Source organism: Corapipo altera, unplaced genomic scaffold (assembly GCF_003945725.1).
Source record: "Corapipo altera isolate COAL_440 unplaced genomic scaffold, ASM394572v1 24b, whole genome shotgun sequence".
NCBI lineage: Eukaryota > Metazoa > Chordata > Aves > Passeriformes > Pipridae > Corapipo > Corapipo altera.
The window spans coordinates 14,118,173-14,144,224 of record NW_020884888.1 but is presented as its reverse complement, the minus strand read 5'-3'; the positions used below and the strand labels follow the sequence as shown (position 1 = coordinate 14,144,224).

The 26,052-nt window shown below is 38.5% G+C and overlaps 1 protein-coding gene across 14 annotated transcripts in view; it reads left to right on the top strand.

Annotated features, from left to right (window-relative positions):
- The window catches only part of CTNND2 (catenin delta 2), a 631,505-nt gene that overhangs the window by 375,097 nt on the left and 230,356 nt on the right, over positions 1 to 26,052 (top strand). For all 14 annotated transcript variants that reach the window (XR_003527693.1, XM_027643865.1, XM_027643864.1 and 11 more), the window contains one exon: positions 13,208 to 13,402. Coding sequence is in view for 13 of the 14 variants with exons in the window: in XM_027643865.1 (XP_027499666.1) it covers positions 13,208 to 13,402 (195 nt within the window). In the remaining variant the exon portion in view is untranslated. The remainder of the gene's footprint in view (positions 1 to 13,207; positions 13,403 to 26,052) is intronic.

The window sequence follows — 26,052 nt, the reverse complement described above, 5'->3', positions numbered from 1 at the left end:
CCATGTTAGATGCAGAGTGCCCATATGTAAAACGTATTTCCTTTCAGTGGTGGCAGCTTCCAGAAACTACGCTGGACCAAATTTGCTCTATGAGCAATCATGGGAGATAAGTGAGGCAATTTTTCCATAATCGTAGGGTCAAATTTGATTCACCTAGATATTGACCCAGAACAGAATAGTTGTTTTTATATAAAAGTGGTATTGGAGAGGACAGAGATATTGTCTAATGATAATGAATTCATGGAACTGTACATTATCATAAGTGGTTAGAAGCAAAAGTCAGAATTTAATATGCTGAAATGAGGAGGACCAAGTGATGACTAATCTTACAATTATAAGGCACGGCATATGAAACTGCTAGTCAGATCACATAGATTTTTAATAAGTGCATCAAGTTGCAACTTACAGTGTGTAAGTGAAGAATAGTGTCCCTGCCCATGACAGAGAGTTGAAACTAGATGATCTTTAAGATCTCTCTCAATCTAAATCATCTATGATTCTGTAATAGAAAAGTGGTGTATTAGTTTGAATACAAGTGGTTTTAGATCTTGGGCAACCCTTCCCTTACTGAGGAAATTTTTGCAGTTGTTTTTCTATATTTACTTCCTCTATGGTGTATGTCTATATCTTCCCTTACTCTCCCTGTCCACCCTAGGTGCAAACCATCCCTTTTATCAACTAACTACCTCTGCTACTCTCAGGCAGTAAAACCTTTTGATCATAGAACTAAAGTTGTCACTGGGTTACAGGAGTGTTGCCTGTGAGGAAAGGAAGGGGGGAGAAGGAGCTATGACCCTCTGATACTGGGGGAGATTTCCTGTGACTGGAGAGCAAAATGACACCTCTCCATGGGGTCTTTCCCCAACCCACAACTTCCCTGAGCATCCTGGTTCAGCAGAGATACAGTCGTGTTCACATTTGTTCACCAAAAGGTGTCATGGGCTCTTTAAAGTCCTGGGAACATGGTTTGCAAAGGAGGCTGAGTTCGACTCTTTCAGATATGGGGGGGGAGGAGGGGGGGAGGAAAAAGGTGGAGGGAGACAGGTGACAGCCCTTTGCATGTTTAAGGCTAATATACCCTGAAGAAAGGGAGAACTGAGTAAATGAAAAATTGGAGACCAGCTAATAACAGTCCTTTTTGGACATTACAAAAAAAACCTCATAGAAAGGATAATATAAGACATGAAAGTAGTAAATGGTTAATGGAATAATTTGCAACATGAGTTCTCCAAAAACAGATTATACTGGAATAACCTGCTTACTGACCTTTTCTTAGATTATATCTGACGTCTTTCTATTTCCTGTCAGGGCTTTGAGCACACATTTTCTGTAATGCCACTTGGGAAATGTTAAACTGGAGAAGATGGATATTCTTTCAAGATGGAAGTTAGGCAGGGACCTGGGTAAAGGAGCATTGTCAGTTTGCCATTTTGAAGATGGAAGTAATGGAAAGGAAGGGTGCAAGTAAGAAAGTCCCACAAGGAGGACTCTTTTGACCACTTGAAAAATACTTTTTCATTTTATTATCTTGACACAAAACAGTGAAATAAGCCAAGGAAACTTCTTGATAATGGAATATTAGGAGGCATTTTGCAAAGAGAGGAAGATAAATCCTGTGTAGAAAGGGTTTTACAGATTGGAGGGAAAGAATAGAATTGGAGCCAAGGTAATAATGCACCTAATAGCTAGTTATGTATTCTGTATCTTTGGCTTCAAACAAGAGTAGGAAAAGACACGGGTGACCTACTTGAGTACAGCACATCTCAGCCACCTGTTTTGGGAACATAAGAGAATATTTCATGACCTAATCACAAAACAAGCAAAACTGGGAGTGTTATATAGAGTTAGGACTTTGTCCTGTATGGTGAACTATATACAACTGTGACCCTCTGTAGGCAAGAGAGCCTCTTTCCAGCTGCCTTCTCTTCTGAACTGTCCTGCATGAATGATCAAGCAATAAAGAAGCTTGTTGTACATAGACCTGACTTACTATGTTTCCGTCTTTTCTTAGCAGAGGAAAGGCTGCTAGGTTGCATAGCTGCTCTTATTAAACAGAGGTTATGCACTAAGACTGCTGAAAAGACAAGATTATTTGAGCCCCTGGCAGGTTTTAGGATAGCACATCCCTGCCCATGGTGATGGGATTGGAACTAGATGATCCTTAAGGTTCCTTCCAATCCACACCTTCATCTTTGACCAAGGCAGGAGGGAATGAGAGCAAAAGGGTGTCTTCTGAGCGGCTTTTTTTCACCATCTGTCTTTGCTTTTAGGGCTTTGACTAACCAACCATTATGTGTTTGACTGCAGGATCTTTGTGAGCTAGTGCTCCTCTGTTTTCCCTCAAAAGATTTGAAACCGGTAACCCTATTGAATATAATGACCCTTGAGCCACAATTGCACTTTGTCTGGTCTCTGAGCCAGCTTCAAAGTTTTCAAGTTTTATTCATCGAAATTTTGCATTTCTTCCAATCTGAAGTTGGAGTTTCTGTCTAGCTCATGTCATCCTTGTCTGTGTTGCATCTTGAGCTGTGTTTGGCAAGAATCAAGCTAATACTGAATGTAACAGAGCAGTCTCTTCCAAAGTGATCTAATTTGTGTCCTGCCCAGCTTAAGATCCTATCTTGTGAGTCCAGGAGTTCAAGAATTAACCATCTTAGTTGAAAATCTTTTTTTCTCTAAAGTTTCTCGAAGTTGTGATGTCACTGCTTTTTTCAGTCTGCAGTAGATTTTGGACTGCTTTTGTAAAATCAGGCAAAACTTGATGCACATGTCTTCAACCAGCCATATGGTCATGGAATTGTTGGCTTCACAGGTGAGACATCCATTTGGCATGCAAATTGTGTCGATTTGCATTTAGGAATAACTAGGAACTAAGTGACAGTTCAGAATGGCTCAAGTGCTTGCCGCCTTTGGACTAACATCCTTCTAATTGAAATTACTTTTAAATTCCATCTTGAAGCTGAACATTTCCAGTGGTTTATTGTAAACTGCTGTGAACACATTTCTTATGTTCCTTATCTTTGATCTGGTTTCCTTTTGCCACTGACTTTCTTTCACCATTTGTCTCCTGCAGCATTTGTCATGGCCATTTTGTTTCAGTATGAGCTCTCTCCTCCAGTGACAGGACTGTTTCAATTTGCGGTCCTTTCCTTGCCGTGCCTTTCAGGGTTAATCTGAATCTGTGAGATTTAACAGCATATTGCTAAATCTGTTTTGCTGGGTTTGTTTCTTTTTCTTTAAGATCCTGCTAAAAAAACAAACAAACAAACAAACAAAAAACCCTGTAGCCATCCATTTCTTCCTTTGCTTGCTGCTTATTGTGGAAGGATTTGGGTGAGATATTTGAATTTTTGGGAGTCAGATACTAAATGCATGCTATTTTGTGATTGCTTTATTAGTAAGCATAATGAATTAAAAGAGAAACCTTTATTTTATGGGATACAGTGATTATTCCAGCATAAAATTTGCCTAAGTCCTTAAGCTACTCATGTCATGGTGGTAACAGTATTCCTTTTCTTTGTCTCTTCACTCAGCATTTCTTTTATTTAGAGCAAGCCTGTTAGAATTGCTTTAGATTATAATGATTTGAATAATAGGAGATTATTTTAAGTGTTTTAACAGAGGTCTCAATGTGTACATAATGGAAACAACCTAAAACCAGCTTGGATAATGGTATGATAATCTCTTGAGCATAATTGGAAGAGTGGATAATTGCTGGTGTAAACTTTTTTACAGGCATAAATAAATTCTTTAGTTAGATTGTATTCAAATTGATTATCTATACATTTAATAAAAGCTACGTGTTTTAACTCTCATATTTTAAATACAATGAGTCTCAAATGAATAATGAAAACTTGATGAGTAAAACAGTGTGTTACAGAATATCCAGATATATCTCCCCTTTCTTGAATGTGGCATTGAGAAAAATACAAAGATAATGAACTCCATTTTTTTTTTCCTGGAATGTCACAGACTTATATCTCATGTCTTGGTGAATTCTAGGAACTGAGAACTGCAAGCAGACTTTCACTGAAGAGGAGACAGGTGCTGGGAGGAGAAAGTGTTTAATGTTCTATCGAAGATAACTTTACATAAAAGAACAAATACTACCTGATGCTTTTCTCTATTCTCTTAGTGAAAGGCAAGTTTGAGTACAAAGTGTTACCGATAAAATTTCTAAAAGTTAATATTGTTCACACATCTAATAATATGCAGTCTTGTAGTAAAAGGAATTACAAAAGATAGGTTGCAAACACTCTTCTGTGAGCAAACCCCTGGTGTGATATCTTGGATTTCAACCCTATCAATCAGACTGGAACATAGGTTTATTCATGATAAATTAATACTTTATAAAAGACTCATGTATAGTCAGGATTCATTGGAACTATCTATTTGCCTCTTCCCTGTTTGCAAGAAACTGCTTGTTGGAACTGTGTACTACCAGGAATGACAGTACAATTAGGTAAAAAATTCAGATTTCCCAGCAAAAGCCAGTTGAGGAATACTGTAGTTGGGCAGACTTGACACTTCATTACGCAACTGAGTTTTACTTTCTGGTGTTACCTTTTCCACAGTGTTGCACAGTGACTTTTTGTCCCTTTGGGAACCACTGTTCCGCAAAGCACCTTCCTTGTCAAGGTCTCTGAAAATCTCGAGACTTTCACTTCCAGTTGAATTTAAGCTCTAGATATTCTTTTCTGTTCTGTCTGCAGCGAGGAGCTGATGTGGAAAGGCTTTCCCCTTCCCCCTGCACCAGAACTGCTGTGAGAACTTGCTCCATTTAAGGTTGACTGAACTGATATTCAGTTTGGGGGAAGGGTTGAGAGTTGCTGGTTTTTTAGATGCTGTGCTTTTCCACAGTGTTAAACATGATCAGGAAATTAAGTTTTCACTGGCAGGTATTAGTGCAATAGTGCTTGATTTGTTTTGCTGGAGGCAGCAGCATTTTTTAGTAAATTGCTCATGCTGCTGGAAGTGGTCGCTAGCTCTACAAAGATGTATGGGGTTTTGGATGTTTACCCTACCCTGCTGCTTAAGGAGCAGAAACTGGGTCCCCAGGTTTACGTTCTGGTACAGCCTTGTGCCTCAGGGGAGCAAGGAAGACCTTGCTTTGGGAATAAAGGATGCGCTGCTCTTCCCTTTGATTTACAATTCTTGTCAGAGAAGCATTCACTGTAGGGTTTCACAGAATATCCTTTAGAAGGATTTTTTCCTGGATATTTGCTTTTGGGACACATGTCACCAAATACACTACTATTTCTTTCCTTTACTTGCTAAGTTGAATCTATTGCACCAGCATTATTAGCATAGAGCCCATGGTCTAACACAAGATTTTACAGTTCAAAATGTGAAATAATAGACTTTTATCTTTTCTAAGATCAAGATGTTTAGTGAAACTTCAAAGTTCTCTTCTGCTACGAAGGTTTGATATTGTTTTCAGTTGTCGTGAACCTGGGGTGAACTATCCAAACAGCTTATGGAGGCTGCTTGGCAGTGTTGCTTAGTAACATCATCTTGTTGCTGAGGCACTCAACCCTCAGTCAAAGTGCTTAGTGAGCAGGAAAGTTAGGAACAGTGATTTGTATCACCAGATACCAGTATCTGTTCCCATTCATGCACAGGACTTCTTTTCCATTTTTATAAAATTGGCAGGGTTGTGGACCGTGGAAGAGGCAGAGCTTAAGAGACAGGAGTGGAAAAAAAAAAACAAAATCAAAACTAAAGCAACATCCCATGTGATCATTCCATTAATAGTTAAAAAAAAAAAAAAAATCTATCAGTTCTTTCCTTGCTGAAGGCAAGTTGTTGTTGCTGTGTGGTAGTAGTTGGTTTGGGGGAGTTTTTGTTTTTCGTTCTTTCTTCAGTGACAGTTCCCTAGATGAGAAATGAAATGGGAATTATCTCCCTGAACTTGTCTGTCACATTTAATCTGCTGTTTCTTCCTGGCTATCTTTGCCTCTTATCTCTTTGCTCCCAGTCACACTTCTCTTCTTCCACTAACAATTTAGTTTTGATAAAATGTTTTAAGCAGGTGAATGCTTTTCAACAGAATGAGGACAGTAGCAGAAAGAAGAAAATGCTTGGTAGGAAGCACAAATGTATGGTGTGGGTTTTCTGTTTTCCCTAGATTTTTAGAATTATAATACCTGATATAGTACTTTGTAGTAAAGTCATATTGCATGGCTAAAATTATGGACAGTGTAAGGACATATTTTTAGCTTTATTTCTCTTTTAAATATGCTTAGGATTGTAATTATTTCAATATTTGATTAAAAACAAGTTTAAATGGGATAAAAATTATCCAGACACTTCTTTTAAGACATAGTAAGCTTTGTCAAATGATTTTTAAAGTTTATTATTACACTTAAAAAAGCGTAATCTTTTTTTTTCCTTCTTCCTTTCTTTATTTTTAGCACTGATGTGAAAAGTGCTAGCCCTAGGTCAGACACTGGTTTTGCAGTGTCCCTTAAGCAGCCAAAGCCAATCTGTTTTGAGGAGACTTTCCTAAGATACTTAATCTGGTTAATGGACAAATTATGTCTGGGAAATTCCACAGTGTGAGCTGAAGTGGAAGTATCCTGACGGTGACACTTCTAATAGGTTTGACAGTGCAGTTATAGTTTGCAAGAAACATTCCAGACCATACATCGTATTACACTAATCTTTTAAGTAGAAAACCTGGGGAAAAAAGCAGTCTAAAATACTGACAGGTGTGGCAAGCATTTTCCTTCAGTTCTGGGGGCTTGAATGTTGCAGCACATACTTATTTTGTGGTGATCTCCTACGGTGTGGACCAAGGATCCCAAAGTAGCATATCCATGGGTTTTTTTCAGACATCCAGAGTTGAACATAAGTTGAAAGACATCATGTGTAATTAGTCAGTTCAGAGATAGCATTATTTCCTTCTGTATTTGTACAAATAATCTCAAGTCACAGAGAGAATGGTGTAGTGAAAATGGAAAAAGAATATAAAGAGAGACATTAATTTTAATTCTTAACTTTCATTAGTTAATCTTTAATTTCAATATTTGGGCAAAGAAAAAATTGATAAGTTTTGTGTATGTAAAAATCTAAGCAGGTGAGAATTCTGTGTTTAAAAAAATCTAAACCTATTTGAAAAGAATTCACTACAGACTGTATTCTGGTTCTAGTGAATGCAGATCTTTGGTATGTAGGGGCACAAGCTGACGTACCCAAGGTGTGCATTAGCTGGTACTGCCATATGGCCTGTCATGTCTTACTGGTTAATTTAACCATCTGTCATGTCTTAACAATTTGTATTCACTTTCAGTACTTGGGTTAGAAGTGTTTGCTTCTCTTTGCTGTAGTAATTTTCATCACACAGGACTGTTATATTCCCATTGCCTAAGTTTTATTAGTTTTATTTGTAGTAATATTTGTTGTAGATCATACTTTCTTTTTCCAGTGTTGTGCGTAGAAGATGCATGTATTCAGAGAGGCACTTTGGAGATGTTTCTGCATAAATTTCTGGCATTAAAAAAAGTATCAAACCTCGAGCTGTGAATGCTTGACTCTCCTTCTCCCCCTGTTCGCTTCTAATTTTGCACTTGTGTTCCCATCAAGTCCTTTACTATGTAAATTAAAAGAGGTTAGTGTCTGTAGAACAGGTTTCACTACATGTGAGTTCAGAGTAAAAATCCTGCTATTCATATCCTCTTTCTCACATGTTGCTTTTTCAGAATTACAGTGAAACTATGACCTGATCTACTGTATTTATTTATTTAATAAGGACAGTGGCATTTCAGGGCAAGCATCTAAGAGAAACTTACGTCAAATAGGGTTTTCAGCCCTGATGTGCTATTTGAATCAAAAAGTTCTCTCAGTCCTCCAAAAACCATGCAACATACCAAAACCATAAAACTGCTGTGATTCCCTTTTAGCTTCTGTGCCTGCAGTACCTTATCTCAATGATGGGCTTATTGCAGTTTTACCATTGTCTGAGGTTGGTTTTTTTGTTTGGTTTTCGTTGGCTTTTTGTTTGGTTTTTTTTTTAAAACTTGTGATCTAAGCAAAACTGTCATTATATTTAAAATTAACAAGTGATGCAGCCAGTTGTGGATAGTCAATCCTCTTTGTTAGGAAGTTATACCTTCTGAGTGCAAAGTGTTGTAGTGTGTTCAGAGTCTGATTTTGATTCTTAGAGCCTCAAATAGCCAGAGTTCTACTGTGTGTTGAAAGGTCCTTTGTTGCAACAAAGGTAAGTTAAATTGTGTAAACACATTACTGATAAGTGGTCATAGAACAGTTGTTGAGCTTCATCTTCAGCTAGTGTATCATGAATGATATTCCTCTACCACAGACATAAAAGAAGATGCTTAGCAGGACTCTTGATCAATGTATTTTATAACGGAGGGTTTTTAAATTAGGACTGAATGGTTTATCTGAATATTTTTCTTAATGTTGAGATGATCACTTGCATGTTTCATGCTTCCAATGAGCTCTTCAATCCTGGAGGAGTACTGTATGATCCTGCTATTAGAGATGTTTAGAGAGCATCGTGTAGGGTTTCTTCTTAGGGCTGCTACAGGGCAGGCCGACTTGTTGTAAAGGCTTTCACAAAGAGCAAAAGTAAAAACTGTTCAGGCTTTCTTAAAGCATCTGTAAATGCCTCTGAATCCATTCGTTTGAGTAGTTCTAATGTCTTTAGTTCCTTGAAATGACAAATGCTGCCAATAGAATGGTCTACTTCATTGACCCAAACTGTCAGATTAGCAGTGTCATTCAAATGTGTCTTTTGTGACAGTTCCCTAGATGAGAATTTATTCTCATTATTTTATTTATTTCCTTGATGGCCTGCACAAGCTCTGAAGAGCAATTAGGGATTATTTTATGTATTTCTCTTATGTTACGCCTGTCTGATTGCAGTATTTATGTTCCTTTGGAAAGTGAAACTTCATCAAAAAGGAGTGTTTTCCTAGGAAATAACTGTTTCACTATGCTGCTGAGGAAGGTATTATCTGAATAACATGGAAACCTCTAGCTAGCAGGGTGATGGGTTTTAAGTGTAAAACATGGAGATGTGATTTACTGATCCAATTAGGTAGGACTGCACTCTTCATGGGTTCTTTCTATTGCCACTCCTGAATGTAAAAAGGGAGCAAATACCACCGCATGTAAGAGAGTGTATTTTTCGTCTGGCCAGTTCTAGGTTATCATCGTTGTCCTAATCCAATTCACCTGACTGGCAGCTGTTTTATAGCCTTACGATCTTCTTTATACCTTCTGCTGTGATGCATCTCTAGGATTGCAATCAAATAATTTCTCAGTGTTTTATCAAACAAGATTGGACTATTGGAGGAATTAATTATCAGATGGTAACTTGAACCCCTATATAACTGTTTAGATCCTCTCAATGGTTTTAGATTTGTTTGCTTGTTGGTTTTTTTTATTAATCTAGAAGGGAGAAAAAAAAACCCACTTTTTTGCATGACTCATAAAAGTTCTGGGTCTACTCTGATGTTAGATACATCATCTGTAGTTAACAACTTGCGGGACTGAAAATTTAATAATGAATTGTCTTTGAATTTAAAAGTAGACTTGTCTGTGAATGAGCTTGATGTCTTATACTTCTCCAAGGGAAAAATAGCATTACTGTTAGGGCAAGTTGGCCAGGGAGTGGGGACAAATCCATTTTCAGAATATGTAGGAGAAATGTGTGTGGCATCACTGCTTTGATTTCAAGCAACCCAGAGAAGTGCAGTGTATGGGAAGGCAGCTGGTTGAGAACAGGGTTTGGACAAGCACAGTTTGGGGTGAGCCATGCGTTTATGGTGCCTCTAGGTTTAGGGAAAACACTTCTCAGCCTCCCTGAGTATGAGAGGGCTCGTGGGCCTTGTAAATAGATGTTTATTGCTTTCTAGTAATATATTGATTGCTGCTTTTCCATTCTGACTTTGTTGCTTATCCAACCTCTGTGATCTTTAGACTGCATCAATGCAAGTATTTTTGAAGCTAATGATACAGATCAGCTTGCAGCTCCAGATAGGAAAGGGTGGAGCTGTTTGCTGCTAATGCAAGATACAGGCAGGGGCGTGTTATACCTCTCTCTCCTTCTCAGTATGTCAGTTCTTTAAATGCATGGTCTTTATTTTGATCAATTATCTTAACTGTTTTTCCAGTGTCTTGTAAAGCAGCAGCATATGGTGGAGGGCTGTGTGTGTGGTTGAGGTGGGATGCAGTTTTCTGAAATCCATAAGTTACCTGCGTGACCTTTCCTGGGTACAATACAGCACTAGCAACAAAGACAACTGTTGGTATAACAGCTATTGGTTAGTTGATTTTAATATCTAAAGAAAATGCACAATAAAAACCTTTTGCTCCTCAGTTGAGACTTGAATAAATTAATATATGGAAAAACTTTATGAGCAATGGAAAAGAAATTTTAACCAAAACAAACTTGCTATTCTAGTTTGTTTAAATACAACCTTAATAGACACATTAAAAATTATAATGGTGATACGTCTTTTTATGTCTTCTGTTTTTGGTTGTTTTTTTTTTTAAACTAGATTTAAGAACTTCAAAGGTTGTTAGTATTGATATTAATAGTATATTAATATTGATATCTGATAATTTGGAAGTAGCGTGTTAAAACTGCTCACGGGAAAGTATCAGTTTTGCTTGAAATTGAACATGTTTAAGAGACATGCTTTAAAAAGTGTACTCATGTTCTGATGGCCTAAATTTCTGAAATTTAAAAGTGGGTTTGTATTTAAAATGAAAATATTTTAGTTACCTGTTGAAATCTTCATTTTCTTGAAATGTTAGAGGAATAGTGTCAGTTATTCCCTGATAGAGTTTTAACTCTTTGAAACTTTTGGGGGGGATGTTCAGCCATAACCTTGTTATTCAGATGGCTTCAAGTTATTTTTAGGTTGCCACTTAACTGGTTTTGGGCAAGTTATGTTTTCTTTAATATTTGTCGCATCTTCCTTGTGTTGTTTGCTTGAACTGTAATGTGTTTTGATCAAAAAGTTTCTCTGGTTATATATATATGTTTACTGCTTAGCACAGTAGTGTTATAGTCTTAATCACACATGCAGTTTGCAAATAAACCTCTTTTTAATATTGGCATAATAAACTAATACTAAGCTTCAATTTAGTGTTAGACTAGTATGAGCACTTGCAGATTCAGAACTGTTGGTAGAGTATGAAGGAGGTTGAATTAAGCCTACTTCACCATAAAATTACTACCACTGTTTGAAAACATGTTAATATCTGAGTTATACTGCCACTAAGTTCAATGGGAAAAATCTTTCAGCTCACAGGAAGCAGGATTAAGAAAAAAAATCTGTTGTTCCAAAAAGCATTGTTAATTTGTAAGTGGACAGAAGAATTGTAGTACTTTTAAATGGGTGTGTAATTCTTTACTCTGTAGGAAGTCTGGTTCATTGGTCCAGATGTTGTTCAATGTCTGAAATATTGCCCTTAATTTTTCTGTTTTTTTTCCTCTGGATACAGATTGAACTAAGTATGCATTGAAATTTGGACATGATCATAACAGGCTGTTTTTTAGGCCACTCTGAAGGATACTAGAATTTGATGGGAACTGTTCAAGTATTCTGAGACTCAGTCTCAAGGGTGCAGGGTTAAAGAACGTTTTGAAAATGTAGACCATGAAGAATTTAATTCTGTAATAGCAATATCAACTTTCTGGATAATTGCTGTAGTTATAGATAAAATATGTCTTAGGGATTCTTGGCAGACTTTCTAGTAAGGGGAACAACAGAATTACTTTCAGCAGTGTGCTAAGGGCAAGTCAGTCTGAAAAATGTTTGAAGGGAAAAATATGCAAATAGGGCATTCCACTGAAAACATACATAAACATTGAAAAATTCAGAAGAATACACATATATGGCACAAGCTGATTAGAAAGAAGGAAATGGAGTAAATTGTTCTTTTCCTCCAGACAATTTGTATTAAAGTTTAAGTAATGTTGTGTCTGTATATCTTTCTCATTTCTATCCTATGTTGCTATCACACCTTATTTTATATCTGTGTTTTGCATTTTAAAAGTATTTAGTGTCTGTTTATGCAACAAAACCACTGCCAACACAATGACTGTGACAGAGATTTTCAGCAGGAATGGCTACACCAATAGTCAGAGCAGTGCAAGCTAAACCAGTAGAACATTACCCGCATCCTGGATTTCAGCCTCACAGGACTATCAGCAAGGGGTGTAATAGGTGTAACTTTGATTGCTTTTCTAAACATTTAGGTAACATGCTGCCACTTTGTGGTGTTGACCTAACATTTGTGAAGTGTTCCTTGTGTACTTGCTTGATACTTACCTTCAAAATCTGTAATATTTGTATGGCATCCCCATGACTCTCCTTGGGAATCTCGGTAACAGACCACAGAGATGAAGTACCTAAGTGTCAAAAGGATTGAAGTGACAAAACTAATCACAGCTGGAAATATACAAGTCTCTTTCTTAAATATTATAATATAAAATATTTTAGTAGTAGAATAAGAAAAAAACCCTGTATCCTTAAAGTTTTTCCAGGAGGCATGTTTAATTTTTTCATCCTCAGAGGATATTTAAGTTGTAGAAAGTCTTAGGAATTTAATTTTTTTAAAATGTTGAGGGCAAAATGTTGATAAGGCACAACCATTCTATTGAACTTTAGTGAAGCAACTAAAAGATCAGCCTTGGTGTAAAACTACATCTGTTTATCAACTTCAGCTTATTTCTTTTGTAGATCTTCAGATCTGGGCATTACATATGAAACTAGTTCTGACTGCTGCTCCTTTTTTCTCCCCAGCCCTCCTACCTCCCCCAATCCTGTTTCTTCTGTGGACCCGTTTAGTTGAGGGCATATTTGTGTTGCATAACTTCTACTTTTCTAGGTTGGGGAGGTTTTTTTGCCTTTTTTTGAGAAACAATGGTAGTTTTTTTGGTCTCTGTTTAAGAAGAGATGGTATCCTGATATCTATCTCACCAAAATATCTAGTCACTTTGGAAGAAATAAGATTTTGGTGTAGATGCAGGCAGCTGGATAAGGAAACTGAAGTGATTAAGTGGAGCTGTTGCTACCCTTGCATGATGTTTCTATTTGAACGTTGAAAACACTTATTTCTTAGTCTTGCTTGGGGCTATTTTTGTGTTTAAATGCTACTTTCAAGTAAACTTTTAATACTGTCACTTATTTTTTTCTCTCTTAAATATCTCTTATAAATCTATTTGCAGCTGGGTCTCGGGCATCTTACAGCAGCCAGCACAGCCACCTTGGCTCCGAGTTAAGGGCACTGCAGTCTCCAGAACACCATATAGACCCTATTTACGAAGACAGAGTTTATCAGAAGCCCCCTATGAGGAGTCTCAGCCAGAGTCAGGGGGACCCTCTGCAACCAGCACACACAGGCACATATCGCACTAGTACAGGTAAGTGGATGTAACTTGTATGTGTCTTCTATGACATGTATGTTTTTCTTCAATACTAACTTCTTCTCTTTCTGATGTGCTAAACCGAATGTATTATGTGCATGCCAGTCAAATAAAATACCTTTTGCAGATGGCAGCTATCAATAGAACCCCAAATACACACGCAAAATGGAGAGATACTGAATGTGCTATATGTACAGTCAGTTAACCTCATTTGGGGAGGGGTCTTACTCCTAAGGAGAGAAAATATTTCTGTTAATCTGGTATTGTCTCTGAAGAAATTGCTGAGGTTTTTTTTCTTACAAAGGTATTTTGTGTGTTACAAAGGGACGGCAAAGTTTCTTTCCACATGAAGCTAAAGGATTGGTCACTTGCTTTCAAAGTAAATCATAAGCAAATGTTCTTCCTCTCTCCTGCAGAGATATGGTTAGGTATAGGACACTGATGTAAAATAGAAGTATAATATAAGGAAAAGCTGTTAGCATCACTGGTTATCCATAAATAGTGATTGTCTCTGAAATACATTGGTGTACAAGTCCTACTTGCAGAATATCCTCTCAACCAAATGAAATACAGCTGTATGATGGAACCCATAAATAGATCACAAATCAACAGGGATATTTATGGCATTTAATGCACAAAATAATTAGAGTACATAGATGCTACAGCCAAAATAGCCTGAAGCAGATGTAGAAAGAACTTGCCTTAGGAATTGTAATTATTTCTGGTGTTTTATCTTTGCTTTGTTGATTAAAGAGGGAAGATTATGTCCATTCTCAGGTCACTCCTATTTTCATAAAGAAAAGGTTAAGTGCACTTTTTGGAGCATGATACTTTGCTTTCTTTTAAAGCTTTTTTTTTTCTTTACCTTTTTTTTTTTTTAAACCCATTTCTTCAAGGGCAAAACTGGCAGTTCTTGTGTGTCCAAAAATTCCTATTGCTTTACGCAAGATTTGGGTATTCAGAATACAAGAGAAAATCCTTAAAAGGAAGGTTTTCCACAGAATTTTCTAGTTAAATATCTGTACAACTTTATACTTTCTGAAGAACACCATTACACCATTTCTTTCCTGTTAAAGAAACTACCATAGCCTATGTTTTATGTACAGTTATATATGTATATGAAAAAAGATTACTGTTCTTTGCGTGAAGGGGACAAGAGCTCTGCCTAAATCACTGAGCAGTGGAGCCAGGGGTAGTGATTGAAGCTGCTGTTTATATTGAACTTTAGGCTTCCTGTTCCACATGTGGCTCACTGCAGATATGTCTCCTTCCCAGACATACCCTGAAGAGAGTTTCTTGTTTTGCTTGCAAAATATCCCTTGATTCTCTGTGCTGAAGTAGCAGGCTGTCTTGTGACTGTAATCTTCACAACACCCCCTTAAGGAAGGAAACCCTGTCAACATAGATAACAATTATAGTGAATTAAACTGGGATGCAGGATGTTACTTAGTAATACCTGAAGATGGAGTTTCAGAAGGAAGAGGAAAAACTAAAAAAAAAAATATACTGATTAGGGTAGCAGAAACATGCCTTGTGAAGGTAAATTTTGTTTTGCAGTTTGGGATATGGATTTGAACATTGCTTCAGGCTCATTCTGAAGAATGACCCCATCAGTCCAGCTTTATGTTGACTTGATCCTCCCTCACTTTCCCCACTGCACCCCCTATCAACAGGGTCAGGGGAAATAAAAGAAGATGGATGTGTGCCAGGCCACTCATTCTGTTACTCTGTCAGTAGCTGTCAGCTGCAGATGCTGTCAGCCTTTCACACAGCCAGACTGAAGAACTGTCAGTGCTCAGAGGGAATTTTGAGCTGGATTGGATCAGCTCTCAGACTCCTGTGTCTACCGCAAATGCCGGTAGGAACATATCCCTTCTGATGGAGACTATACAATGTTTCTCGAAATAGCAGAAAGGAGGGGAAGAAGTTCAACTGAAGTTTGCTCATAAAACTTTTTTTTTCCTTCATTGTGTTAAGTGGGTTTTTTAATGTAGGACTGAATAGCTATTTGTCTTGCCTATTTGGTCAAGATATGAGGGATGTAGATTGCTGTGTACTCCATGAAGATGAGTGCCAAATCTTCATGGCCTGTGTCTTCTGCGTGCATGAGTCATGGCAGGTGGGGAGCTTTGAGGCTTCACTGTGGTCCTTTGTAGACTATAGTTCACATCCTTTGTTTATCCCAACAGTAGCTTTAATCATGAAGATGGTGCATGCTTTTTCACATCTGATGGAAGAAAAAAAGAGAAAGCAACCCTAGTCTAAAGACTTTGTCCAAAGTCTGGATTTTTTTGTCTGCAGCTAAGGCTGCCCATTAGAAATAAAAATTGCGCTGATTATACCTGACTATCATTTATTTTTATTGATTCCTGTGTGGTTTTGTTTTGGTTTTTTTTGTTTTTTTTTTTTTGTTTGTTTGTTTTGTGTTGTTTTTGGTTGGTTGGTTGGTTTTGGTTTTTGGATTTGTTTTTTTGTTTTGTTTTGTTTTAGCTTTTTGGTTGGTTGGTTGGTTTTTTGTTTGTTTGTTTGTTTGTGCTTGTTTTTTTTTAAGAAGATTCTTCTTGAATTTGAAAATTTCACTTAATTTGGAAGAATAAGTTACCAAGAATGGTCACTTAGTATAGACATCACCTCTTTCTCTTTTGTGAGGCCTCAAGTACTTACTACATTCAAGAATCTTTACAGAACTAGGGATAAAGCCCCCTCAAGAGTTTTTCTTCTTCTATGTGAATCAACATTCAGTAAACAAAATTCAATAAGCTATAATTTCTCTATGGAGTAAACTAAATTAAACTTGTTCTATATACTCACTGTTTTTTGGGTGATTGAACTTTTGCATTTTTTTTGTATTTCACTTGTGAATGATGATGATAGTTTTACACTTCTACGCAGTAGAAGGTACAAAGTAGTAGGGACTTTCTGAACATCTCCCTTACTGGCACAACTTTATGAAGAATTAATCCTGTCCCTGTCTAGGGTCACCGAATGGTTTGCAACGGACCTTAACAATCGTCATAGTGCAACTCCCCTACCATGGGCAGGGGACTTTCCACTACATGAGGTTACTCAGAGCTCCATCCAACCTGGTCTTGAATACCTCCAGGGATGGGAAGTCCACAGTATCTCTGGACAACCTGTTTCAGTGTCTCACCACCCTGACAGTACAGAATTTCTTCCTAATATCTAATCTAAACCTGCCCTCCTTCAGTTTGAAGCCATTTCCCTTTGTCCTGTCATTACAGGCCCTTGTGAAAAGTCCCTTTTCCAGCTTTCTTGCAGGCTCTCTTTATGTACTGGGGGATGCTATAAGGTCTCCCTGGAGCCTGCTCTTCTCCAGGCTCTCAGCTTTTTGTCATATAAGGACTCTCCATCCTTCTGATCATCTCCCTGTGGCCCTCCTCTGTACTCACTCCAACACACCCACATCTTTCCTGTGCTGAGAACCCCAGAGCTGGATACAGTACTCCAGGGGGGGTCTCACCAGAGCAGAGTAGGGGGTTAGAGTTGCCTCCCTCACCCTGCTGACCATGCTGCTTTTGATGCAACCCAGGACACACTTGGCTTTCTGGGCTGCAAGTGCACGTTGCTGGCTCATGTTGAGGTTTTTGTCCACAACCAAGTCCTCCTCCCCAGGACTAGTCTCAATCCATTCTTTACCCAGTCTATACTTGTGGTGTAAAATATAACCAGGTGTGTTACTATCATGCTGTCTAAGCTAAAGATAATCTTTCAAATTTGACAGCAGTAGCTGTAAAGGCTTTTTTTGGTTGGTAGCTTTTACTTAACAATCCCTTTTAGTCTTCAAAGGGTAATGCATTCTCTCATATAAGAAATACCAGCCCAAACTTCTGCACTAAAAGTAGCAATAAATGTGAAATTCTACTTTTGAAATGGGAATTCTCAAACGATGTGCTTGGATAGAGTACTCAAACACAGTAAAAGTAACAAATTATTTACTTACTGAATAGCAACTCATAACTTGTATTTGTAACCCGACTAAATAACACTAATAATTTTTGTTCACACAGGTTCATTACTTATTTTCCTCATAAGTCTAAAGGCCTTGAATTACTAACTTAGTAGAGATAAGCTTATATGATGGGATGTTTACATGAAGACTGCTGGAATTTGAAAAAGGCTATTAATTAAGAGGGAGGAAGAGTTGCCTTTCAGCCAGAGTAGGACACGGAATCGATGATTGCTTGCTTATTTGCAGAATTAGAAGTTTGGTCTAGGGGTTTAGTCCATAGTTATTGGTGTTTAATTCACATCCATCAGGGACCATGTTTGTGGCAGGGGCACTCCTGCAGCACTTGTTGTGCTGCCTTCAAAGCTGCCCAATATCCCTGTGTGCACAGTCAGTTGCCAGGCCACCCTCCATCTTCTCACTGCTCCTTCAGGCCAGGTCTCCCCAGGATTCCTCCCACTGATACTTGAGTGTTTCCACCAGTGCACCACCACTTCTGAAGTTGTCTAGTACCAAAAGCTGTACTTCCATAGGCCGCAACACTTCTTGTGCACCATGGTGGAGAGTGCTGATCCAGGAGAAGAGGCCTGTGCAATTTGGAATGGCAGTTGCAAACCAGAAAAGTCTCTTTGTGAGCTGGGTTTCTGTGCAGAGTGAGAATTCTGACAGGAGAGCAGTGAACAGCCAAGTGGTCTCCTTTTCAAAGGAAAGAGTTGTCTATTGCTCCTGGTTGTGGTTTCTGTTAAAGCACTTGGCAGTGGCAGGGAAAAACTCGGTATGTCATTGTCCTGTGATGCAGCTCAAGAAAAAATAACTGAGGGTGAGAATTACCATTCTGTTTCTGGACAGATGCTGTCCTCCTCCACCTTCCTTTCCACTCCTGCCTTGTACTTCATTTGCTGAAGGAAAAGAGTCTGCACTGAGGGATGCCTTATGTCAAGCACTGCTCTTAGTAATGTCTTTCTCCTGTAAAACTGTATCTTGCTTTAGTAGGGTAGGAACTGTGTTTGCTTCTGGAGTCCAGTCTTTTGCAATGGATTAGATGCTACTGGAGGGATGGGAACAGGACCCAGATGACCATGGTAGTGTTTGCTGCTTCATCCCTGCTGCACTTGACCTGGGCTTTTGCCGCCTTTGAAGTTAAACAGTGTTTAAGGAGAAGGTATAGGAGGAAACCTATAAAGAAGACAGAAGTTCTCTATGAACCAACACCTCAGGAAGTCTTCCATCATCCCCATTTCACCATTGGCGAATCAGAGCTCAAATCAGTCCAGCAATTTAATTACCTAGGCAGCCTCATCTCCTCGGATGTAAGGTTGATGGGGAGATAGACAACAGGTTAGCAAAGGCATACAGTGCCTTCGGAAAGCTTCATAAAAGAGTTTGGCGAAATAAACACTTGAAGAAAAGTACCAAGATCAGTGTTTACAGAGCCACTGTGCTGTCTACTCTCTTATATGGATCTGAATCATGGGTCATCTACTACCACCACCTTTGACTCCTAGAATGCTTCCATCAATGCTGTCTCTGTACAATCCTTAACATCCACTGGTCAGATTATGTGACCAATACATCTGTTCTAGAACAAGCAGCAATCGCAAGTATTGAGGCCATGTAAACTGAGAACGCAGCTGCGATGGGCAGGGCACATCTCAAGGATGAAGGACCACCGCCTCCCTAAGATCTTGCTTTATGGTGAACTTGCCACTGGCTGCCGCATGAGAGGAGCCCCGAAGAGAAGATACAAGGACTCCCTGAAACAACATCTCAGCCTTGGCCACATGGATCAACATAACTGGTCTACTCTAGCCTCAAATCGGGAGGTCTGGAGACACACCATCTATAACGCAGCTGCTTCTGAGAAAGCACGCAGGATCACTCTCAAGGAGAAAAGACAACACAAAGATTCGTGCCTTGCAGACTATACCACCTAAGGAGTCTTTCTGCTGTGCCTTTTGCAACTGGACGTACCTGTCTCATATTGGCCTTTTTAGCCACCAGCGTGTTTGTAGCAAATGTGGATAGAGCCCTTCCCAAATCTTCCTTCGGGAAGCCTAGTCATGATGATGAGGATAGGAGGAAACCTGACATTCCTTCTTTTGTCACAGAGCTGATGGCTTTCTCACAACATGACTGAGCCACCTCATTGTTCCACCTGAACAATGTGGTAAGGATCAGGTCTCTATTCTAATAACCTAAAGGAGAAGTAGAGAGGGAGAAGTCAACTCCCCATTTTTCTGCTACCTCAGGCAGGAACAGCCCATGCAAAACTGACTGCATTCTTGGTTTGTTTGGGCTTGTTTTTGCAGGAAGGGGAGGTTGCTACTTTGTTTCTTGCGGCTGTTCAGATAGCTTTGACCTCCTCATTTCCTCGTTTGCATTGCACAAGTGAAGCAGGACAGTCCCACCTTTTTTGGTGTCAGTGCAAGATTCTCAGAGCCAGATTCACATGCCATTTGTCCCCACTCCCTGCGGGCTCCCTCCCTGTGGGCAAGGCTGGACCTGTTCAAACGTCCATCTCATTGACCTGGTAGACAGAAGTCTGGCATTGTGGAGTTGCTTCTGGAAAGCTGCACTGGTCACCGTCTCCTTACCTCTGTCCTGCCTTTCCTCTGCAACTGGCATGGTGGGACAGAGACCTGGCCTTGCTCTGGGAGGGAGTGCTGCTCAGCTGCCCAACAACCCTGCCTTGCTGGTAGTCTGTGGGAACAGTAACTGCTCAGTAGGCCTAAGTAATTTTTTTTAACAGATTTTACAGCAAGGATGGATAAGGGTGTTGCATGGGCTGCTTAATGCTGCTTTTAAATACCAAAGAACTTGATTTACTGCATGTTTTTTATGTTGGTCCACCTTAACCTTTCTTTGATTCTCAACATTTTGTCATGTCTCTCAGCTCCTTTGCTGCCCTGTACAAAGGAGCCTGGGGCTACAAAGGGTGCATGAATTGAGCCAAAGTACATAACCTTCAAAGACTGTAAATATTTGTGTTGATATGTAATAAAGTAGTGGATATATTTGATATTTTTAGAAGTCACTATTTCAATGTGAAGATTTTTTTCATATTGTGAAGCAATTTTCCAATATTTGAAAATTTGCCATATGAAAAAAGATGTCCGAATCCTGTAGAGCTATTTACTCTTCTTTCAAGAGTAATTAAGTCTACTTTATTGCAGTTGTGTGGTATCACAAACTGATAGCGGTTTTCTGTGTCTGTTTTTACAGATAAACTGTTCTTTTACCATTTTTAAAGCTTTAAACCTTAATCTTTTAACCTTTTAAGATTGTTGGGTTTTTTTAAACGGTTATGAAGTTGTTTAAAACAGTGTGATAGAATCACAGAATAGTTTGTATTGGAAGGGACCTCCAAAGATTATGTAATCCAACCCTCCTGCAATAGACATGGACATCTTGAACCAAACTAGGTTGCTCAGAGCCCCAACCTGACCCTGAATGTTTTCAGGAATGGGGCATCTGCCATCTCTCTGGGCAACCTGTTCCAGTGCCTCACCACTTTCATTGTAAAAAACAACTTCTTTATATCTATCCTCTTTTAGTTTAAAACCGTTACCCCTTGTCTTATCACAACAGACCGTGCTAAAAAGTCCCTCAGCAGCTTTCTTGCAGACCCCCTTCAGTTACTCTTTCAAGCTTTCTCTTCACCAGGCTGAACAACCCCACTTTCTTAGCCTTTTCTTGTAGATGAGGTGCTCCAGCCCTCTTATCATCTCTGTGGCCCTCCTCTGGACCACCTCCTCTGGACCACCTCTAACAGGTCTACATCTTTCTTGTGATGAGTTTACCACAGCACTCCAGGTGGGGTCTCACCAGAGCAGAGCAGAGGGGCAGAATCACCTTGTTCAACCTGCTGCCCATGCTGCTTTTGATGCAGTCCAGGATACAACTGGCTTTCTGGGCTGTGAGTGCTCATTACTGTGTCATGTCCAACCTCTCATCCACCAGCACCCCCAAGTCCTTCCTGGTGGGTCTGCTCTCAATTCCTTCATCCCCCAGTCTCTATTGATACAAAGGGTTTTTTGCATCTTGCACTTGGTACTCAATATTCAGCTGATAGCTTAAACAAATATGAGTGGGGGTTTTTTGAACATTACTTGGAGACATATCTTTTTAATAGTCAATTACAATACCTTTTAGCAAGCAGTCCCTTGGTAAGTTGTTTGCTTTTAGCTATTTCAAATCACTGAAGTTGTCTGTGATTTAAACATGCTGAAAAAAATTTAGAAAATTGCCACAGCATGAAATGAAATGAGACTATGTAAAATGACACTGCAGGTCTGCAATTTCAATGTCATGGCAAATCACATACAGACAGCTTAGATCACAGCTTTCTGCACCTGAAAGATGTGCAAACATAACTTCAGTTTTGGGAGTCAGACTCTTGAGTTTGATCCTTGCACATCACTAGTGACAGGTTCTGCAGGGTAGTTTGTATCCCAGCTGCCGTACAGTTATCTCATCCTTTCTCAGGTTGTGTTAAGTATTGCTTTTCAGCACAGAACTGGAATTTAGTTAACCAGTTGCAATTTCATAGACTTCAGATTAATGAGTAAAACAAATCTTCAGGGGTTTAGAGGAAATAAAAAACCTCCTGTATGCAAGCTGTTAGTTGTTGTCAGGTTCTTACAGGGAGCATCAATGAGTATGTTGGTATAGTATTAATTCAGTTTCAGAATGGCATCTAGCTACTAATGAAAAGTTACCTGTTACCTGCTAGTTCCCGCATTACAAATAACTAATTTAAAAATAAAAAGGGAGCCCTGATTTCAAATATATTTTTATTTGTCTCTAAAATTGTCACTTCTGGCAAAAAGAGGAGCAACAGAAAAATCAGCTTTAACTTGCCCAGTTTGGATTAAACCCTTTGTCCTTTATACTGCTTCTCAAATCTGTATTTGAGTTGTTGTTCATTGTGGAACTGCAAAAGTTAGGTTATAAATACCAAATATTGCTTCTTTCTGCTTAGATTGTGGCTTTTTTCTGGTTGGGGGACAGGTTTACTTGTTTGGTTTGTTTTGTTTTGTCACAAGCTGTTGTGATGTGCACGGATGTAGTGTGATGGCACAGCTGCAGATTAATTGAGGATCATGCTGATAAATCACACAGCATGGAGTTCTGGCTATAGGACATAATGTTTTCAGAGAAATTAAAAAGAAAAACTATTCCTACCACTGCATCTCTATCAGTTTGGTAATGTTGTGATAATAGACCTGTATTCCTAACTGACATCCACTTGATAACATTGCTTTGGGAGAGAGAATTATAGGAAGCAAGCAGGGAACAAATCTTCAGTACCAAGTAAATTGAGCAGAAAATACCTTAGTGATTTGCATAAAGAATAACAAATCACCTCAAAGCAATACAAAGTCATAATCTCATTTCATTTGACAGATCCAGGGTGTCTAACCTGTGTTTTATTCTTGCATGTATGTTTTAAGTGATTTTTTTTTTCCAGGTACAGTATCATCATCTTTCTTGAGAAAGAATTTTTTTATTTATTTCCTTCCTATTAAAATTTTGACAGGAGTATAACAAAATACATTGTTTTCAACTTCAGTGGTATCCAGTGGAGAAGAATGGAAAGGAAGGGAAGTGGCAGGAGGTCAAAACTGAACAAAAACACCTTTTGTAATCTGTAAGCAATATCCCTGTATTGGGATTGCATTTCTCCAAGTAAGATATTTGTAGTTTCAAAGTGCTGAGCCCATGATTGGATTCCGTAGAGGAGTTGTACCTATCTGAAGACAGATGAGATTTCACCACTCTGAATAGAAACTTTTTGAAATGGTCAGTATCCATAGCCTCCTTCCTCTGTCCCATGACCAGGATACCTCCAGAGGCTTGTGTTTTGTTCTATATTTTCTAATTCTCCTTTTTTTAATAGAAGAATGACTTTGGATCACATCTCAGCATTTCTCAGGTGTCCCTTGACTTTTGCCTACTATTGAGGGAGAACTGTATAAAATCTTACTCAGGGAAGTACCTCCCCTGTAAATCTCATCTACCACTGTTGCAAAAATACAGTGTTTGTACCAGAGACTGTAGGTGTATTTATCATCTATTTCCTGTGCAAGTGTAGTCTCCATTTAAAGCCTCATCACATTAGATTTTAGTGATACAGGACATGTATTCTCATTTATGTATTTCAGTGTTGCATAGAAATGCAAGGTTGTCATTCATGAAATAAAAAGCAATTCAAACATCTTTCATAAATCTTCTTGTAGATTTTTGCTGAACAAAAACACTGCTGTGTCTGAGGTAACTACTCAATAATGTCTTTAAGATGACTAAAGCTTTTGTTAGAGGATCATTCCTTCTGCACTATTATGTTTAAAGGCACTCTTAAAAATCACCAGTCCATTATTTATTCATTTTTTTTTATTCAAGCTGTAATCTTTTTTTTATATATATGAGTGTCTACTTTTAGAGCTCTTCCTTTGTTGTAATTTTATCAGTGTACGTGTAGTTTTTGTAAGTAGTTTTTACTTAGATGAGTCCAACAATTTTTAAACTATCATTTGCAAAAGTTAGGTTAATGGATAAAGTGTACATATCACATGGTCTGGCACTGGAACACAAATGTTATTACCTTAATAATAAAATAACTGTCTATTCCAGAGTGGAAACTACTAATTAAAATAGCTGAAGTTCAGTAAAGTGTTCTAAGAAATAACAGTTAATGGCCACTTTATTACTTAGGATTATACTGTACTAAATAAGTCAAAATCTGAAGGAGAAGACATGTGCTTGATGGCTTGATGGCTGCATGATGCAGTGCAGGCTGTTAATCTGTTATTGTCTTATAGTATTTATACATCTTCTTATATATTAATTGTGATTTTCGTCCATGTGTTCAGTTTTATGCCAGCCAGATGGATAGGAAACTTCTAACAGGGATTTTGAGAGAAGGGGATTTAGGAGTGAAAACAGACATTTAGTTGCAGTAGGCTGGTCTATGCTCAGTACTGTGGTCTCTGTGGTTTTGCTGTCGTTGGGTTATTTTGTCCCACGCACAGACTGTGATACCATGTAGTACTACAAAGAGGAAGAAGGTGATGTATATGTCTTGTATAGTACCATTGCTCAGGGATGAATTTTATCTCTAGTGAGGAAATTTGCATGATGAATTTTGGTATCTCAAATCCTGAAAGGGCTGTTGCTTTTAAAGACGGTGGCAATTGTTGATTTCTCTGTTTAAATGCTCATGTAACAAATGAATTAAACTGCATGTTCTCCCCAAACTGAGAGATGCAACTCAGAGAAAGACACAATCTGAGAAAAGATCTTGGCAATAACACCTTCAGCAGCTGAAGCTGACATCCGATTATCACATTATGTGTATGCACCTTTTTTTTTTTTTTGTGCAGCATCGCAGGCAGCATCACTGAAACATGCTGGAAGCTGAGCCTCAGAATGAAAGTTGCATATCTTGGTGAAATTAAAATCTGGCAGATTTAAAATGCAGTCAGTTCCTGGAGGTGGAAAAAGAGTATTATGTTTTTTAATACTGCTAGCTTAAAAAATGAGGCTTCTCCCCTGTGTGGTTGTAAACAAGGAAGTCACTCCAGCCTGGAGTTGGAAATCTGAAATAATATATAGTTGCTTCGGCAATTCTAATATCTGCATAAAACCCATGGTGTCCCCTTGGACTATATGGATTTTTAAATTACGCTTTAGCTATATATGTTTGTGAGATACAGCTTTTGAGATACAGGCTGTGTACCATGATGGACATCCTGTAACTGTAGAACCTGATGGTGCAGGATGACTGAAGGGAAGGATGTAGAACTGGAGAAGGTTATGGTTGTGGGGATGTAAGATTGGGCACAGCAGTGAAGTCTTGTGACAAACCTGGCTGGGGAAGAGACTGCATTCAGATTTTGACTTTAGTTTCACAGAAGTCATATTAAACACTGCTGCAAAATAAACTTGGATTGGAACTTGTTCATCTCAGGCATTATATCTAATGAACTGAAATAAAAGTTCCTAAGATACAAATTCTGTCATCATTGCTGCTCACTGAACTACTTATCTACCTATTTCTGCATTAAAATTTGCCTAGAGGTACAAAAATCCTATAGATGACTTCATTCATAAGGTATGGATTTTCTTCCATTGTCAGTCCTGGTGGAACCAAGTGATTTCAGATTGGCACCAGCTGATCAGATATTTGAAACCATAAATAAAATAATTAGTAGTAAAGAAATGCCAAGTCTAAATGGGTGATTAAGAAAATTATTCCATATGCTGAGGGCTAGCCAATGGCAGTTATACATCTTCCCCAAATAGAAGGTGGGGGCGATAAAATAAAAAAGAGAGAGAGCTTTCCTTCAATAAAAAAGATACATATCTCAAACAAAAAATTAATGTGAAAAGGAGGCTAGCATACAATGTGAGAATATGCAAACTGAAGTGGAACAATACAGGCAAGAGGAGCCTTCAAAGTGACCTGATAACAGCTGTTCTGTAAACAGAGGAGTAGCTCAGAAACCAAGGAAGGTTCAACTGATTCTTTCTGCATTATAGAAAAACGTCAGTTTCTAAGCAAAGGAATGTTCAGCCTTATTGTTACAATTAGTGTTAGATCTAAAGAACACTCTTAGAAAATGGAAATGAAAGGATACATCAATGCAGTAGCAACTTCAGTTCTTCAGTTTTCAAAAAC